The following is a 19,081-nucleotide window of genomic DNA, read 5'->3' as shown; positions in this document are numbered from 1 at the left end:
AAGTCCATAAAGCTTTGCAGATCTCGTGTCATCCTTGAACCTACTGCTACCTCTGAGAAACCTTACATGATGAATGATTTCTTTTAGCAACTGAATACATACATAGTAGTTTAGTCTTGAAATATGTGCCTTAGATGCCACTTCCAGAATTTACAAATATATAGTGCATGTACCTTAAATACTAATGTTCTTTATGTATTACTGTAAGAAATTTTCAAAGGCTCTTCTGTGGACACAAATTATAAGCAGGTGTTAAACCAAGAAACCTCAGCTGAAATTCAGTGGACTCCATGGCAGTTACAGCTAACTCCCCTAAGCAAAGATGACAAACCTCTGTCTTCCTGAAAAAGAAATTAGGATAGCAGCAGTTCTAGATAAAATACCCTGTGACTACATGGGCTCAGTGAGAAATAATATCTGGAGGCCTCAGTTGCAGGGCTTTTTAGTACCTTGGAAAAAACCAAACCACAGAAACAATGTAAATAAAAATACCAACTTCAATTATAAGCTCCCCAGGACATATATTAAAGATCTTACATGTTCACTGTCAAAAGAGCAAAGAAAAATCCCAGCCTATTTTTCTGAGTAAGTCTCCAAGTGCTCTGAGTAAACTGCCCACTGGCCACTTCAGCTACTAGCATTTACGCAGAAGTAGCATCTAGAAGTCCCATTCATCAGAGTCATTGTGTCAAACATCAAGCAAATATCAGTCCCTTTCCTAATTAGGCAATTCACAATTGACACTGAACACAGGATTCCATGCCTCTAAAATGTTTGGGGTTTTATCTTTAAAAAAAACTAAAAAATTATAATTTGACATTTCTTTCATTAAGAAAATGTCAGTAACTCAAACCTAACTTACTGAAAGACTGGTCATTGGTGGTACTGTTGCTTACTACCTCCTAAAGTTTACTTCACTAAATCTGTTTTAAAGTGGATAAAAACAAGCTGAATAATATTCAGTGTAACTGATTCCAATGGATTTAGTTTTCAGCTGGAGAAGCATATTGGTTCTTTGCTTCTTAGGACAGCAAGGCAGCCAAATTGGAGGTATTTGGAAAATAAAAAAAAAAATCCTTAAAAGGATTTTAAAAAAAATTTCTTCCATTTCACAGGAGATTTTGTATTTTCAACTTTTTACTCTAATTGATATGGGGGGAAGAATATCAGACTCTTGTGCAGTCCCAGTGGTTACTAAATATGTGCTCTGTTTTATACCCCCAGCTTTTTAAAAGTCAATTAGAGATGAGAACCTCCCCTAAGTTTTAAAAATAAATTTCATCACTAAGCAGAGCTGGTGAGAGATGCCTCAGAGTTACACTAGTAAGAAGGAATATTGATAACCACTTTACTTCATTTCAGATGATTCATATCTGTCCTGACAAGCTCACTGGAAATGCATAAAGCAAATTAAATACTTGTGGTCCCCAAATTGCCCACAGTAAGCACATTTGTACTGCCTAAGCCACAGCCCATGTAAATATGTTGCACTGTTGTCCTCAACACAAGAAAATGCCATTGGGTTAATTACCAATGGTTCAGCTCAAGTGTCAACAAGGTCACAAAGTTTATGCTACAGATGAGTACTTAAGAGTTAATGATTAGACCCTCAAAAAATTACCAAACCAAATTAAACCCCAGGAACTGGCACATAGTACATAAATTATGCTGAACTGTGACACGTTGCACAAGAGGTAAGTCTTATTTTACACCCCTCTCTTCATAACTTGTTCCCTGTAAAGAAACTAGTAAGATGTTCCAGAGAGCAATCTGAAAGACCTAGATAAGTACTTTACATTGAGCTGTTGCTCACACATGCTCTTCAGATGCTCTGCGGAGCACAAAAAGAACAAAAATAAAAAATGTGGATACTGTTTCCACTCTACTTCCTTACCAATGCAAATATACCTTTAGATTGAAAGACAGTGTTTATTGGTTTTTAATATTGCAAACAGAAGAAAATAAGAGGTCCATAGTGACTTTCAACAGTTAAATCCATACATGATTGCTTATTTTATTTGTATCTGCAGTTCAAAGGAAGCAAAAGTGACAGCTATAATGTTAAGAGCTTGGTTGTTTTTACTTACAACTTAAAAGCCCATACTACAGTCTTCTGAAGCTTAGATAATATTACAATAGCCTTAAGGTAGTTAAGGTCTCTCCAAAAGCCAGTCTTAAGAATATGTTGGTTTAGGATACATTCAGGTACCTGAAAATAAGTTGGGCAAAATGACACAGAACGTGACATGCAGATCTACATGTTGTTTTAAAAATGGTCTACATAAGTGCCAGTCAAATTCAAGAAGGGTACCACGTGGAAAGCAAAATGAGAATAACACAAGAGAAAAATTATTCCTTTATGGATTATTTTTCTTATTAGAATATAAGATAGCTATTAATCAAGTTAGGATGTATTAGTGAAAAAGGCACCTTATAGTTGAAGAAATACACAGCACAAGAGCTACTGAGAAAGCAACACAAACCTAAATTGTTGACAAGCTTTTCAAATATCTGTCCAAAATATTTTGGCTTAAGATCCCCAGAAGGGTTTTCAATTCAAGTCTTCCTCAGCCTTCACTGCAGAATTGTTCCTGTGGTGTTTATAAAACAGTTTGCATTGAAGATCTGGTCTGTGCCTGACAACACTCTCATCAGAAGTTCATAACAGGAATCTTCCTCTGGCATCCTCCAGTTCCTGGACATGAGCCTGTGCTATAAATAACTCCATGCAATGCCTTTCATTACCTCCTTAAGGACAGAAATGTCTGCCTTTGAGATATACAGAACTGAAATCTTTGCTGCAGCACAACTCAGTATGCATCTGAGGTTTGTTTGGGGTTTTTTGCTCAATAAAAGATGACCAGGAGAAATTCCCAGAACACTTTTTATACACACCTAGTGCCAATCAGACCATTCAGTATGATACAGGCTGCTTGTTCATATGTCAGGAAAGTTATCTGTGTGCAATTGACAATAAAATAATTTGTCAATCTACTAAATCATCATTTAGAGTGAAAGTTAAAGAACATGTACTTTGCACGTGATCATTTGTGACTTCATGGGAGGAGTTCTATTTTCCAGATGCTTGAGAAAGCATAAGAAGCACCACACAGATGATCAGACTGCAAGAGTACAAAGTGTTATTGTTTCAACCTGAAGAAAAATATTTGTATTAAAAGTCCCTACCATGGATTAGGATCCAGACACTAATTATTCTAAACATGTTTTTCACTAAAAGTTTTGCTAAATTTCTCTATAGCATAAGCATTTAGCAGACAGCACACAGAATAAATTCAGCCAATGGAACTAGTTAATACTTAATCCTACATCATTAAAGTCCAATATCATACCACATATCACTACTAGGAGTAATTTATGTTTATTCTGCCTCTGCTTTCTTAGCATCTAGGGACTTATAACTGAACAATTACAACACAACCCAGCCATTTATTTGGAAAATCCTATCCCACTTCCCAGAAAACCTCTGCCAGTCTGGAACTGCCATCATGATTAAACAAAAAAAACCAAAAGCCCTGAGGGTTCTGAAGGGAATAAAGAAACAGCACTCCTAGATGTAGCCTTCTCCTCAGCCATGGAAAAATCAGCACCTTCAAATAAGTGCCTCAACTCCTCTGTGGTGTTTAAACTATCTGACCTTTTCCCTACCCCACCATTTAATGGATTAGAATTTTAAATAATTAGTTCTTTGCTCCACAAATACCTGATTGTGGTCTAAAAGAATGCTTCAAGAGTTTCATTTTTGTTGCAATTTTTAATGCTATAGGGTTTTATTTTTTTATACTATAAAATTGGAAGCATGGGTGATTACTCTACAGGACAGGGGAAGTGTTTAGGCACCGATGCACTGCCAAGTTTTTAGCATTTGGATACCCCAGGGGAAGCAAGACTGCCAGTTTCCCTGACCACGATCTGTTAAAGGCATCCACACAAGGTGGACCTTGTTGTAGCAAGGTCTTTTCAGGCGTACAAAGTAACCATCTTTCACAGGTGAAGGCCTTCAAGGTCTTCTACAGAAATACACAATGAACAGTTTACAAAATTAAGATTGTTATGGGGACAATGTTTTTCTATCAGCAAATAACAAAAAACCCCCACATTACAGTTCAGAAATTGATAGCAAAGAACAGGTGTTGCATCTTATGGATTGAAGCACATGATTTTCTCCAAGCTAAGTTAACAGCTGAATGAGTTCTAGAGAAAAACAGGCAAGTAGCTTTTCTTCAGGGAAAAATATACAATTTATTCAAGAACACAGTGAAGATTTGAGACAATCATCATGAATCACGAGGAAAATATTCAGAGTCATAAAAAATCATGCTCAGCAGCTCTGTTTCTTCTCGAAAAGTGAAGCTTTCAGGAACACAGAAAACTGACAGAGTGGTCAAAACAGGGTGCGTTCTTCAGGTTTCAAGATACCAAGGCTGGAGTGCAGCATTTCACCTTTGAAATAAAAGGCAGTCCAGAATAAGTAATTATCTTGTATGATGCCTCTTAAGAGTCCTGCTTTCTTTCCCTAGGCTGTGTGCAGCACACTCCTTTTGTATGTGCTTTAGGATTTCTTCCTATGTACGTTTCTTTTGCATTTTCTTCCTTCCCATAAAACGCTCCACCTTTTTCCCAAAAGGCAACAATTCTATCTTTTGCTACTAAGCAAAACTAGGGAAAAAAAAGTTGGATTTTTAAAATATGTAATCATGGTTTCTATAGCAAAACATGTTTTTTCCTTCTGATTATTTTATCTAATACCTCCTTATTCCACCAAGTGGAAATACTTCTTCCTAGAGCAATAGGAACCAAGTTATCTCTCCATAGCACCTGTGCAGTTCAGTGTCTGTTTTCTAAATTTGTACCTCTTTCCTTTGCCTCCCTCTCTTTCTGGAAGCAGCAGCAAAGATGATGAATGTCTCAACCTCTCAATACCTCTAGATTTATCCATCTTTTTCCTTTCCCTGTTGGAGAAGCAGAAGGCAAACCAATATAGTCATCCGCATACATGATACAGACAAGGTCTTAAGGGATCATCTAATCCATCCTGCTAGACTCAGCCAAGAGCAAAGTACCCACAGCATTCTTAACACATTCTTAAAACTCCACCTAAGGCAGCTCCAGCTGCAGCTTATTAGCATAAATTAAATAGACCTTCTGGTTCTATACAGCAGCCACTCTCCTAAGGCAATAGACCTTCCACAACTCCAGCTGACTTCAAGCCAAAGCAGGGGATGACTAGGCAAATTGACTCCAGCAGAGGTACTGCAGGTACTTTTTCTTAGCATTAAAAAGAAAGTATTTGAACAAAGCAACAAATAGTCAGGAATGAAAGGAAAAATTAAGAGAATGAAGGCCCCTTAGATTTTTTTTTTAATATTTTTAGATTTTTTATATATGAGATAACTTCATGCTCTTGGGCATAGAAATCACTGTTGCATGCACTGAATTACTTTCATGTGAGGTATTTAGTCACTAATATGGAAGAATCAATTAAGGTAAATAAAACAAACTGTCAGCAAAACCCAGGTGAAACCACTTGTTTTCAGGAAGAATGTGAAGGCCTTATCTGCAGATACTTGCAGAATACTTCTTGCTCAAAACACTATGCACAGAGCTGACCATGTCTATAGGTTTCCACAGCCACAAATAGAGGCTTTTACTATTAAGGCCATAATTTAGCATTATTTTTACTTTAAAGAGGAACTTTACCTGCTTCAGGATAACACACGGTCTCTGTCCCACAAAGTCTCAGTGGAATTAGAGTACTGCACAAGTTAAACACTGAAAAGTTTCTTATTATACCAAGCAATAAGACGGATGGCATGCCCAAGAGTTACTGGCAGTCTTACTCTGATTAGGCAACAGAAGACTCAGCTGAAAACCAAAACTCTCCCTCATAATGCCTGCTACCCAGGAGCATTGAACTGATCCTGCAGGTACTCTCATTTAAGACTTCTTGCCATCAAAACCAGATAGCTTTACTACACTTAAGAAAGGAAAATGTTTTCCATTAAATCATACTATTCTCCTATCATTCTACTTAGTATTATAACTTTTTGTGCCAATTCAAGGGCCAGCTGTCTTTCAGACATTAGTTGGACTTTGTTCCACTAATTTAAAAAAAACTACCAAACAAAAAAAGGCACACTACTTTTGCCTCTAAGTTGTTGCGTGCATTTAAAAAAAATCTTATCCAAAATAAAAATCAGTTGTAAGTCAGCACATATTTTATGTGGAAGAGCCTTTAATCAAAAAAGTTATGGAATATTAAGTAACAGTGGAAGCATGTGAATATTACATAGTGGTTTCATATGTAATCAGGTCAATGTAAGATTATAATGTTTTCTCTCCTCTTTCACTCCAGCTGGAGATACGGTTCCCTTTAAAAAGAGATTGCCTTTAACAAGCATGCAAGTAGATAATATCTTAAGTTTTATGATAATATTTTTTCCATTCAAAGGTAACTTGATTACATCTTCATTTACTGCTACATTCTGAGTAAACTCATTTATTCAGTAAGAGATATATACTTTCAAGAAGCAGTATAGGGCAAGATAAATCCTGCAGTCCTGACTCAGGCTAAACTGCCACAAACTTTAAAGGAGATTGAATGAAGCTGCAAAACTCATTATCACCAGTAAAACAACTGTGAGACTACCATATTGATCTAGTATAACAAAATGGAGAATTTTCCTTATATCATGACACAGTGTATACAGAGGGAGTTTTTTTTCCCTTCAGAGTATAGAATCCCTTCCAACCAATTTTCAGGATCCAGCCTCCTTCACACATCTGAGACAGAAAATGATAGGCACATTTAAAGGCTTTTGTTTTCAACAGTGTTTGGCAGCTATTAAAAAAAACACAAAAGCCTCACTGTATTTTCTGTGAGGTCATGTAATGTGCATAAAACGCAACCAAACAACTTATATGAGGTGGGAGACCACCTTTTTTGGTTTTTTTTTTAGTATGAAGTATTGGTAATTTTCTCAGAAACCCCCTGTAAATGTGTATTTACAACGACCCTGAAACATCATCTCTTTCTCACTGACACAAAGCAGTTCTGACTCGTAATGTCGGCCCCGCTCTTGAATCAATAACTAAGTATAACCCCTCAAGAATCAAATATGCAATGCACAGCCAGCACACTGGTCAGCAGCTGCTGGTAGGCTCCGTGTACCCGCGGTACGCAGCATCACTGGCAGCTGGAGGGACGCTCATGGATTCCCAAGGGCTTCATAAGCTCTTTGAGATATGGCCAAACGTAAGGATCCTTAACAAAAAAAAAGCCAAACCATTCTCAGAAACACTGTATATATAAATCAATAACAGGTCGCAATGCGAGGCCGGCAGCACACTGCCCGCAGGGGCGGCGCACAGAGCTCCCGGGCGCCGAGGAGACCCCCTGGCAGCCCGCGGTGCCGGCGTGGCTCGCCGCTGCATGGGCGGACTTCCAGGCAGCGACGCACTGCCCAGCTCCTCCTCTGAGGGGAGACACTTCCTCCTGAGCACACTTACCGCTCCTCATTCGGGTGACACGCCTCCCCAGCCGCAGCAGCCGAGAAAACCCCCCAACTACCCTCTCTCCCTCTCCTCCCGCCCCCGTGAGGAGCGCTACCGCCGTCTCACCTCGAGGCGCCAGCCGAGCGCACCGCGTCCCCGGCTCCTCAGCCGTCCCTCCCTGTTCTCTTTTAAACCTAGCGCTCTCCTCTTCCCCCGCTACACTGCCCGCCTCGGGCCGCCCGGCGCGGGGACCTACTGCCTCGACCGACCCCCTCGCGGCGGGCCTCGCACTGACCGGCTGGGCTCGACTCGACTGGGCTTGCCCCCCCGCCCCGTTAGCTGCCTCGCGGGCGGACGCGCGCACAACGACCGCTGCTCGCGCAGAGGCAGTGCCTGCGCGCGCCTCACCTGATTCAGGCGCCGCCCTGCGCGTGCGCCCGCTTCCCGCCCCGTCTCTCCTCGGCGCGCGCTCGCGGCGGCAGCGAGCGGGGCCCGGTCCCATCCGGGTCTCGTCCGCCGCTCGTTGCCGGCGGAGGCGGCGGACGCGGCGCTGCCGTCCCCGGCAGAGCGGGGCGGGAGGGAGGTGGCTGCCGCCGCCATGCATCTCCACCAGGTGCTCACCGGTGCCGTCAACCCCGGAGACAATTGCTACTCGGTGGGCAGCGTTGAGGACATCCCCTTCACGGTAATGGTGGTGGTGGTGGTGGTGGTGGTGGTGGCGGTGGCGGCGGCGGCGGGGGGGGGGAGGTGATGGGAGCGCCCGGGGGGGGGGGAAGGAGGGGGTGTTTTGTAGGCCTGAAGAGAGCGGTGGGAGGGGCTGGGGGGGATTAACCTGGTGAGGTGGGTTGTCGGCCCTCGTACTGGGGGGGCTGGAGTGGGAGTTGCGCGTGGATAAGCGTGGGTGGGATGGGAACGGGGCACCCCCACAGAGCGCGGGTCGGGCGCGGCAGGCCTGACCCAGCCGCGGAGTGCCGCCGCCTCCTTGGCTCTCCGGGTCTGGTGTCGCTGCCCGCCTTTGCCGGGGCGTGGCGGCAGCCGGAGGCCGAGGCCGAGGCCATCGGCGCGGCCGCCACCGCCGGCTAGCGTTCCTTGGGTCGGCTCAGTCCGATCAGAGCCGGGGAAAGCCCCGAACTGTGCTGAGTGTGTGTGCGTGCTCCTCCTGCAAAGAGGAAATGGTCAGCTGCGCCAGGCTTCTCAGGAAGCCCGTCCCACTACTGATGAGCATTTGGCTCCAATTACTGTGCTTAATAAAACACAAATTTGACAAATGCACCTCTTAAACCAGAGAAGAGAAATGGAAAGACTAAGTAAATTTCAAGAGGCCAGTAAGTTCATATAATAAAATCTGTTTATCATCCACAGGCTATTTTTGTAAATTCTAAGGTCAATTTCTACTTTTTTTAGCTTACGATATGCTTGTCTGAAATGTTTTGCATGCTCTCATCTAATCAGTATGTTATTATTTGGGAATAAATTGTCTCATTAATTTTGTATTAACATTTACAAGATTACATCCCAGGTGCAAACCAGTTCCAAGCTAAATGGTACAGAGCATCATTTTTAGTCTAAGATAACAGTCAGCAGACTTGTCAAACATTTAAAGCTTACTTTAGATTATCACAGACATCTGATTTCAGTAGTGAATGCTTGAAAGCCTTATGAAATAAAAAGTGCCGTGTCTTTATTTTCCTTGCTCTGCTGCTATGCAGCCATTCTGCTATTAAAGGGACCTCAGTTACTTTTGATATTTATGTAAGAAGACTTTTACTCATATTATATTCTAAAGTGTTTCTTTTTGCTGTGACAATTTGAAAAGTCAACTGGTATTATGAAAGACAACTTTATGCTAATTCTCATAATAGTTTTGATAACATCAAAAACGAATAATAATATATATTATGGTTTATACAAGAATTTTCCAAGAACAAAAGCGATGTTTTACAAAGAAATGCAGCAGCATTTGTCAGCATGTTAATTACAGAACTCATGTAACAGACCTCACTGTCTTCTCTGGCTGCTGCATCCAGTTTTTATAATACAGTAGAGAAGGAACTAAAGTGATAAGTATGTTTTAATGAATGTTTCTTCTGGACTTCCACAGCTGTAACTTTCTTCTTCCCTTTTTCTCCTTTCTCTGTATTTGTGGTATGCTGCTGTTCTAGACCTTGATCCTCTAGTAAACTGTATGGTTGAAAACATCTGCTTGCAAACAGTTCAGGGTCTTGCGTCCAGATTCTTAGGAAATTAGTCACCTGTCTGACTCTCAGTAACATCATGGTCTATCATCCGCTGCAAGTGTCGCGTTTGTTAGCACCTAACCTTAAATTCTCTTGGTCGGCATCAGCAACGCTGTATTGACACAGCTTTTCTCCCCAAAACTTTAAGCTGTTTGGAGTCGTAACTTTAACTCGGATCCTGAAGCAGGATTTGCAGTTTAGGCAAGGGATCATCTGTATTGGTGACAGGAAGAAAGGAAGTGGGGCAGCTTTCCCTCTGCTCTTCATCTGCCCTTTAACCCCTCTTAAGACCCAATACCTGTCAGCCTCTAGAACACAGCAGAAGCAGAGCAGTAAAAGGCAAGAGGTTAAGGAAGATCTACGTGGTACATGCTGTACTATACGAATCTACATGAAGTTAGGCTGTGGCAGAGGAGCTGTTGTTTGCGTGCGCATGTGCTTGTTTATGTTTTGCTTGATGTTAGGGCATTCGTTAAAAGGTCTGAGCATTAGTTCAAAATTGCTATAGCTGATTCATCACAGGAACTTGCAAATATGGCTTTTTTGTGTGCAGAAATGAATCACACTTGTTAAAGTTACTCCACTTATCAGTAGAATAATGGCTTGGGGGTACATATATATATAATTAATGGTTTTGGAGCTATTTCCTTTTTTTTTTTTTTGAGGAGGAGGAATGTCCTCTTAGATGCCTAACTCCAGCAATCTTAGGATTCTGAGAGGAGGAATACATTTTCTTCTGACCTGATTAGGGATACTACAATTTTCAGGTTCTTCATCCTTTCTTTCCTCTATGGCATGCTCTTGGCTGGTTTACGTGACTTCTTGCTGGGGAAAAAAGTAAGCTTTTAATTTCCGAGTCAGTCTAGCTATAGCTAAGAAGATTACATTTTCTGCCTCAACTCTTTCAAATCTTTGGTGAAAGTCATCTCGTTATTCTGAGAATAAGAAAGGGAAAATAAATAACTTTGCCATTAATTTTTCTTTACCTGTTAAAAAACCAAATATTAGTGACCCCATAAAGCAAATTAAATCCAAAGAAATAGAGACTGCTGTTGTAGGTTGGCTACAAATGTTTTGTCAGTCCTTTATCTGAAATCCACATAGTGTTCTTCCCTCCCTATGCTCCCACTTCTGCCTGCAGCAATCCTGACATATATCTAGCATTTCCCAAATAAGGGATTAAGCACAGAGGTGTTTGGTTAACAGACTGACTTGTGGATGTTGTAGCTGCATTGTGCCCAGTCTAGTAGAGTGAAAATTGTTTGAAGGCTGATTAGAAGCAAAATAGCTTCATAATGCTGTTTTCTACCAGGCAGTCCCTTCAGCCTCCCTTTCAGAGCTCAAACAAAAGGACACTGCATAAGCAAAAAGTTTAAGTACCAAATGACGGAAGTTCTGGTTTTGTAATTTCTGGTAATAATTCTGTGCGGTATTCAACTTGCTGTTGCTTCATGTTCTCATTTCAGCAAATATTGTTAACCATGTTTCACAGATGAATTTACAGAAGGTCAAAGTTGAGCTTTATACAGAAGGGCCTTACAGCACACACCCTGCCTAGACAGAAGACGGGTATGTTATTTGAACCTCATAGTCTAACTGGCAGCTAATCAGTTTTTAAAGGTGGTAAACTGCAATTTTCAAACCATGGTTGATTTAACTTAGATTTTGTTGTTTAGTAGCCATTTTACAATGAGCCAATTTCAGACACCTGGGTGGGATGTACGTTACCACCTGACTTTCTGTGGTGTCGAGTAAGGTGGTTTCAGATGAAGATGATGAGCTGTTCTGATTCTGTTTATAAGACTTCTGCCCTTTGTCCAAGCTCAGGGTTGTTTTTTAACCCTTGAAACTCTGAACAGGATGTAGCTGTTTCTAAGGTCAGTCTAGGTTTTAAAAAAAGATAAAATCCATAGGTATGTCAGTTGCCTAAAAGCTAGGTTCTATAAGTATAAAAATTCCAAGCTCTGGCTTGTGTCCCCCAGACAGAAGATAATGAATATTTATTTCTTGTAAGAGGTATTACTAAATGCACAAAATACAGAACTCTATACATTTTTAATGAAAAGTCAGAATATCAGATTTTAGGGGTATCTGTACACAAGAACTTTTCTGATAGAAGTGGAAAAAAATTTATCTTCTATTTGTCATTTTTGAAAGGGACAAGCTTCTTGGCATCTTCCATGCCAGTACTGACACTTGGCCTGGAACTGTGTGTAATGAATTTCAGAAGCTGTTGCAGATGGAAGTCTTCCACACCTATGTAGGCTCTTTTTTTACCTCATTGAAAACAGCAAAATCTTCATCCACATCATTAATTCCATAAGACACAGCAAATGAGAATAGGTTTTCTCTGCTGTGTAGGGTTCTCCTCTATTTCATCCTCCTTGAAAAATTACTTATTAAACCCTTTATTTGCAAATCCCTCTCAGTTATTTATTACCACTTAAATCTATCTGTACATTTTCCACTGTGTCATGTTTATGTGAACTGGGTTACAGACACTTAACATCTGAATTCTTACTGCATTCTTTTTTTCTCTGAAGCTCTGTGTGTAAGCATATTGTAAAGTATTTAATCATTAATTTGTCTCAAATGTGATTTTAGGAAAGCCTGTTCTACAGGCTATGGGCTAGTAGTGGGTTGGGGTTTTTTCCAGTTATTTTGCTAGTATGTAATTCTAGTTAGATGGGGGAGGGGAGAAGAGTAAATGTTGTGTCCATTGATGAGAGTTTGGAAATGTTTTAGAATTCCAGTATCTTCGTTGCTAATAGGAAGGTGGAGGAATTTCTGCATCTTATATGTTTACTATCCATAGCCAGAAACTTAAGGGTAAGTGTTGTTATGCTGGAGGACTACTATAAGGCCAATACAGGCTTTAATTCAGGTTTTAGTACAGCTTTTAATTAATTTATGTAATTTTAGATGTCTATTAACTTTTTTTCAGTACTACTATGGGCTGGTTCTCTTTCTTCTCTACCATTTACTATCTTGAAATGCCTCTGTACACCAAATAGTACACACTGGAGCTTGAGGATATCTGGTCTATTTCACTTATGCCAAATTTGTAGAAACCTGTAGCTTTAGAAAGAGAAGAATAATTTTTTATATATATACAGAAAAAAATATTTATATAAAGAAAAAACAAGGTAAGAATGTGAAGGCATAATTGTTTCCCTGTCTGTTAGTTCCAGTGTTCAACACTAAAAGTGGAGAACCAAACCAGAAAACATGGGCACCTGTAAAAGGGATATGCACATGCTGCTTTCATGTTATCTGAAAATTGAGGATAAAACATAAACTCTTAGGAGGACACACTGTCCTACTTCTGTCTGGTGTTCCTGCATTCAATTAGAGCCTTGTCATTGTTCAATTCAGTGGTCCCAGATCTGACATTGGCAAACTACAGCTTATTAGTGACTTATGGATCCTGCAAGTCATCCTTGCATTCTGGTGGTTTTTCAAATCCATTTAATTTTCTCTTTGAAGTTAACAGTGACATTAGAAATGGAGGTTGGTGTATACTCCATGTGGGAGGTTTTTACTGCACTAGTTTCATTCAGTGACTGCTTTTATTTCTGTGTATCTAAGACCTCTGTGCTGCTCTCATCCAATACAGTATCTCAGCATCTTATTTTCCTTCTTTCCCTTTTGTACAGCTTACCAATTTTCCATCCCTTTTATCAGGCTATGCAGATTGTTAGTCCATTGCCACAAATACTGTGACCACTATTCTGACAGGAGAGACCTGTGGGGGCACGAATGATCTCCCTGAAGACGTCAACTGAATCCTTAAGAAGGAACTACTGATGTTAAATGTTGTGACACTTCCCTATTCTCTGCCAATGTAGGGTGCTTCTGCATTACCAGCTTAAGGAGTGAAAGGGCAAATGAAAAGAGGATTTAATAGAAATGTGTTCTGTTCAAGTGTAAATGTGTTAATATATTGAGTATATTAGAAAAGCCTCATAAAAGTAATGAAATGGAAAACTTGTATTTAGATGTATAATGTGAAATATGGAAATACCTTTCAGTACAGAGAAGTATATTGACCTTTTCTGCTCTGAGAAATTTGGAGATTATAAATGTGAAAAAGTGAACACTTATTTTAAAACGAGGGGACACCTTTTCTCAAAGGTGGGGTTATAATTGTACTTCTTAAGGTAAATTTAAGATTTAAGGCAAATATACCTTGATATACTTTGAAGAAATGAGAGATGTTCTCAGAATAAATACTTACACTGAGAAATTACCCTAGAACCAAGAGACAGCACTTGCTCAAAGAACCTAGAGCTGAAGGCTGATACCCTGCTCTTGGGAGTGTGTTCTGACTAAGGTCTCTGACAGACTAGATCCTCTCTGTTGGCATAGGACACTTAGGTGTGCTGAGTCACTTGTTGGTGCAGTGCCAAACACAGGCAAAGAGTAGGAAGGATATGAGTGACAGTAATAAGATTTCACTTAGGAAAGAGATCTCCAAATCTTGATGATTCTTTAATTTAAAAAAACATTTTCTACTGTAAACCACCCGTTTAATTCACAGGGACCTTTTTACTCAACTTTGTAAAAATATGCTGAAGAGTATAATTAGCCAGAAAAATACTGCTTTCTTGCTCTAATAAGTGCAGATAGGGGACAGGAGAGAAGAGAAACTAAAACATTTGAAAAGGAAGACACTAAATTCTTTTGCTTCACAGAGTCAACAGACATACCCAGGTATAAAATATTTTCTGTTTCATGCATTATCAACTCTACACACACACACACACACACACACGTGCATGTTTAAGAACAGTAAGCATAAGGGAACTAAAGTTGAGAAGTCTTTTCCTTTCCCTGTATAATTTCCAAGACACATGTCCATATCTTCTGGTAACAGGATTACAACCAGTGATAAATTATATTCAATTTAAATGTATTATTATTATATTCTATTAATTATATTATTGTTACTAAGATCATTGAATAATTATATAATGCATAATAGAGAATATAAAATAGTAATATGAAATAATAATATATAAAAAGTAGTACATAATATATAATATTAGTATATATTACATTATTAAGTGAAATTTAATTTAAATTTTGAACTATCAGTACCAACTATGAAAAAATAGGGTATTAGAAAGGTTTAAGTCCTTAAGTCTTTTAGTAGATTTGTGTTACTATGTATGAGGCAGACTGTTGAAAAGCGAGTGAGTCTTTCAATTCTTTGCTGTCTTAACTGGTCACCCTTTGAAGTAAATAGTAGGAGAATCAATGGCTTGTGAGCATTAGAATTCTAACTAAATTACTGGAACGAGGAACTGCTTTTATCTTCCTCTTTACTTACGGGCATTCAACATCCTGGTCTCCATCTTCTTCCTTCCTACTTGTGAATATTTGCTGGTCTGTCCAGCATTCCACACCGCTGGTGGAGTTTGTTCTGCAACAAATCCCAAGATAAAAAATAGGAAAACAACAAAACAAAGAGACTTTCTGTTCAATGCCGGAACTTATCTCAGAATCTCATCTTTCTTTCTCTTACTTTCTGGAAATAATCCTATTCCATTTTGATTATCCACTGTGGATAGCTGCAAGCTATCATTTTTCTGTAACTTATTCTTAAACAAATTACTTAGGCTGTAATGTGTATTGCACAAAATACAATATATCCAAAATATATCTTTGTTTTTTTACAGTGTTATAGTAATGTATACTTCTTAAAACTCAGAAAAGCCCAGAAATTGGATTCTTATAGAAAAGAATCACTTAATATTCTTTTTTTTTTTTTTTTAAAAAAAAAGCAGGGGGGCACAACACACACATATTTAAGACATTTTAATGCAAATTCAATAATAAGTGCATCTGAATAGTAAACTCTTGGTTGCTGTGCTCTAAGAGGTAATAAGAATTGGAGGGGAGAAAAAAAAAAAACAGGCAACTAAAACCTAAAAAACCTCCATAAAACAAACAAAAGTGGAAGTAAGTACACACAGAGCCTGAGTTCTAGAGTGAGTTTGGGGTTTGTTTTTTGGGTTGGTTGTGGTTTGGTTTGGGGTTTTTGTTTGGGTGTTGGTGGTTTTTTGGTGTTGGTTGGGATTTTTTGGTGGTTTTGGTTGGTTGGGTTTTTTTGTTTGGTTTTGGGTTTTTTTTTTTTACTGTGTTTGCCATGATTTAAACCCTGGAAGATTTAAGGTCTCCTTTGCTACTTTGTTTTTACTTGTTGCTTATTCTGCTGGTGCTACTGAATTGGCAAGGAATAAACCTGCTACATAGTAACATCTTGTTTCAATGGAGATTTTCACAAATCTCTCAAAAACGTAAGTCATATAATAAGAATTCAGTTAGTTTATAAAATACATTTTTAATTGTATTCTTTTAAAAAATATTTCAGGCATATGGCTCTGGTTGTGACATTGTTATTCTGGCAAATGACTTTGAATGTGTGCAAATTATTCCCGGTGCTAAACATGGAAACATCCAGGTCAGTTGTGTGGAGTGCTCACAACGACAAGGCAGGGTAAGGATTTTAATAAATTTGTATAGAATTATTTAAAAATTAGAATACTCTAAATTAAATAATTAAACAGAAACATAATACGTTAATGGTATTAATGAGTTATTTTTGTGACAAAGATCAGTTTTTACCGATCTGTAACTTTCTGAGTAACACCTTTTGTGACTCTGAACTCATGGTCTGTTCTTTTCTTTGGGAGTGTGTTGTTGAAACCTTTCTTCCCGCTCCCCTCCCCCGAAGAGGAAATAGGGTTTCGTAATAAATGTAATGAAACTTTTACCTCATTTCTGTATTGAGGAAGCCAGATCCTGAATGGGAAGAACTTAAACAGTTTTTCTTTCAAGAATCTTTTAAGGAAGAAAAAGCCATTTTAAAGATAGTCAAAACTACTCATAAGTGTATGAGTATTAGGAACATGACCAGATATATTCCTAATAAAGACCATTTTGTGTATGGAGGTTCCTGCAAAATAAGTGGGTGAAAGAAATTGAAGGTTTCAGTAATAAAAGTACTTCGGTTTTTCTGTTTACCATTTGTCTCCCCTCAAAATGTATTTAACTGTTCAAAACAGAATTACATTTCCTCCTGTTTCTCGTAATTATTATTTAGTGGTACAAAATGGAACCTGGGAACACACTGAGACCCAGACACTAATAATTAATTTATTATTTAGCTGTGAAGTAGACAGAATGTGAGCAGGAGTGAAGGCATCATCTTTCCCCTATGCATTAATAGTAGTTGCCCTAGAAGAATATATTAGATCTGATTGACAGTGTTTATCCCACTGAACAAGATATCTTCCCTACTTAGAGTTAAAACCTTAAAGATGGGCTTGTTCAGAAGTATGTATTTCTCAACTTCCTTAAGAAAGCATACCTGTAACAGGTAAAGACGTTTGTATTAATTTCACTTTTCTTGAACAACGGCACATAGAAGAGGTACTGGAAATTCTTTAGCTATTTTGGAATACTGAGGAGCGGTTACACTTATCTCCTAACCTTACATTTTGAGTCTTCAATTTTTTGTTTTTTTCCAGATTGCAGCATCATATGGGAATGCTGTTTGCATTTTTGAACCACTTGGTATAAATTCTCATAAAAGAAATTGTGTAAGTATGTATTTCATTATTGTAGATTGGTTTAGGTTCTTAGAAGAAATAAAAGTCTATCTGCCAGTTATTATATTACATCAACACACAAAACACTAATAAACGTTTTCTACCATCCATAATAAAATTGGATGGGTAGAATCTTCCATGGCATGAATTGAACTGGGGACTGCACTCCTCCTAAGTTCACAACAACGTCTTGCTCTTGAATGTCATGGTTTGAGTCTCATAGAATGGCATGGTGACAAGTTGGAGTATCTTTAACTTGAAGAGGTTGTCGGTTCTGTGGTACAGAAATATAACTTAGACTTATATACATGTACCCAGGCTTGTTCTAACAGCACAGCCATGGCTGAGCACTCAAGCATTAAGTACGTTCTCAAGCAGGTTTCACAACCTTTGTTGCATCTGTACTGCCATCTCTTATGATGTTATAAATGTATGACCTAACTAGTTTAAAGTAATTTACAAGTATATTTGTGTGTGTGACAGGTCCAGATCTGGTTTGCAGAGCACTCTGTGATGCATTTAATTTTTAGAAAAGAATTTATTAAAACTAGGTCCTGAATGTTCTTGCAACAGGCTTAATAGCAATTTTGTAGAGAAAGAAAGAAATACCAATACCTTTGTATTTTGCTATTGGTGTGAGAATTAATCTTTTACTGTTTTTAAACTACAGCAACTGAAGTGTCAGTGGCTTAAAACTGGGCAATTCTTCCTCAGTTCTATGACTTACAACCTGGCATGGGATCCTCAAGGTAGTGTGAAGTTTGTGAAGTATTTGTTCAACATTTGTAGTTAGGAGAACTTGAACACAAATTATTTTTATTGTAATGAAGTGAGAGCATGAATATGGAAATTTTAGGTTATCGGTTCTCAGGCCGTGTTGCATAAAATGTGAGGCTACAGTTACCATTTGTGGGGATACTGTGCCAAGTGTTTGAGCTCTTACACAAGATCTTAGTTTCACAATCACAGTGTTAAGTTGATAATTGACTTAAATTACCACTGATAATCATTTAAAAAGGATTTTATCACAGATATTTATAAGATGTCTAACAGTGTCTGTTTATTTGAGATGGGAATGGCTTTTTACCATCAGCAACATTCATTATTGAATATGATCTGTGATTTTAAGTCATCAAAAAACCTTGATGCACTTTCTTAAAAGGTGTTATCAGTTCAAAATGTTTAATAAAGACAGTTGTATAATATGATTGAACACCCTATCTTCTTTAAAATGAACTTTATAAAGTTGAGTTTTCAACCTTATTGAATAGTTCTCAAACAAATATGATGACAGGCTTAATCTTTCAATATACATGCATCATTTTGGTTTCAGAGCTTTGATATTACTCACTTTCAGGTAACAGGCTGCTGACCGCAACTGACTTTTTGCAATTGTGGGCCCCTCCATCTAGTGACATTCTAGAAGAAGATGAAGATGATGATCCTGACAGTCAGATCAAAGATGATAAAGTTCTCCCAGTTCTAAATGACTGGAAATGTGTCTGGCAGTGCAAGTGAGTGAGGGAATTTTTATTTTAAGACAAATTGTAGTGCCACCTCATATATCAATCCTACCTTCTCTCCAAAACCATATTTTAAAACATGCTTTTAAATCAGCTTAAAATACTATAAAATTCAAACAATGTGAGTTACTTCAAATAAAAATTCCTCACTTGAAAAAGTGACCTATCACCAGATTACCTAGTCAGAGGCTTA

The 19,081-nt window shown here is 38.6% G+C and overlaps 1 protein-coding gene and 1 long non-coding RNA gene across 3 annotated transcripts in view; one reads left to right on the top strand and one right to left on the bottom strand.

Moving 5' to 3' along the window:
- Positions 1-3,123: 3,123 nt before the first annotated feature.
- LOC142060320 (uncharacterized) lies at positions 3,124-7,894 on the bottom strand. The gene is made up of 3 exons (XR_012661702.1): positions 7,639-7,894; positions 4,872-4,970; positions 3,124-4,461 (listed from the first exon to the last, which is right to left on the bottom strand). It is a non-coding gene; the product is annotated as an uncharacterized LOC142060320 (long non-coding RNA).
- Positions 7,895-7,979: 85 nt separating this feature from the next.
- DMXL2 (Dmx like 2) overlaps positions 7,980-19,081 on the top strand; it is a 56,064-nt gene continuing 44,962 nt past the window's right edge. For both annotated transcript variants that reach the window (XM_075100380.1, XM_075100379.1), the window contains exons 1-5: positions 7,980-8,197; positions 16,126-16,251; positions 17,285-17,356; positions 18,036-18,114; positions 18,723-18,879. In XM_075100380.1, the coding sequence (XP_074956481.1) occupies positions 8,111-8,197; positions 16,126-16,251; positions 17,285-17,356; positions 18,036-18,114; positions 18,723-18,879 (521 nt within the window). In that variant the 5' untranslated portion in view covers positions 7,980-8,110. The remainder of the gene's footprint in view (positions 8,198-16,125; positions 16,252-17,284; positions 17,357-18,035; positions 18,115-18,722; positions 18,880-19,081) is intronic.

Source organism: Phalacrocorax aristotelis, chromosome 7, assembly GCF_949628215.1.
Source record: "Phalacrocorax aristotelis chromosome 7, bGulAri2.1, whole genome shotgun sequence".
Lineage (NCBI taxonomy): Eukaryota > Metazoa > Chordata > Aves > Suliformes > Phalacrocoracidae > Phalacrocorax > Phalacrocorax aristotelis.
This window is presented reverse-complemented; position numbering and strand designations above follow the sequence as displayed.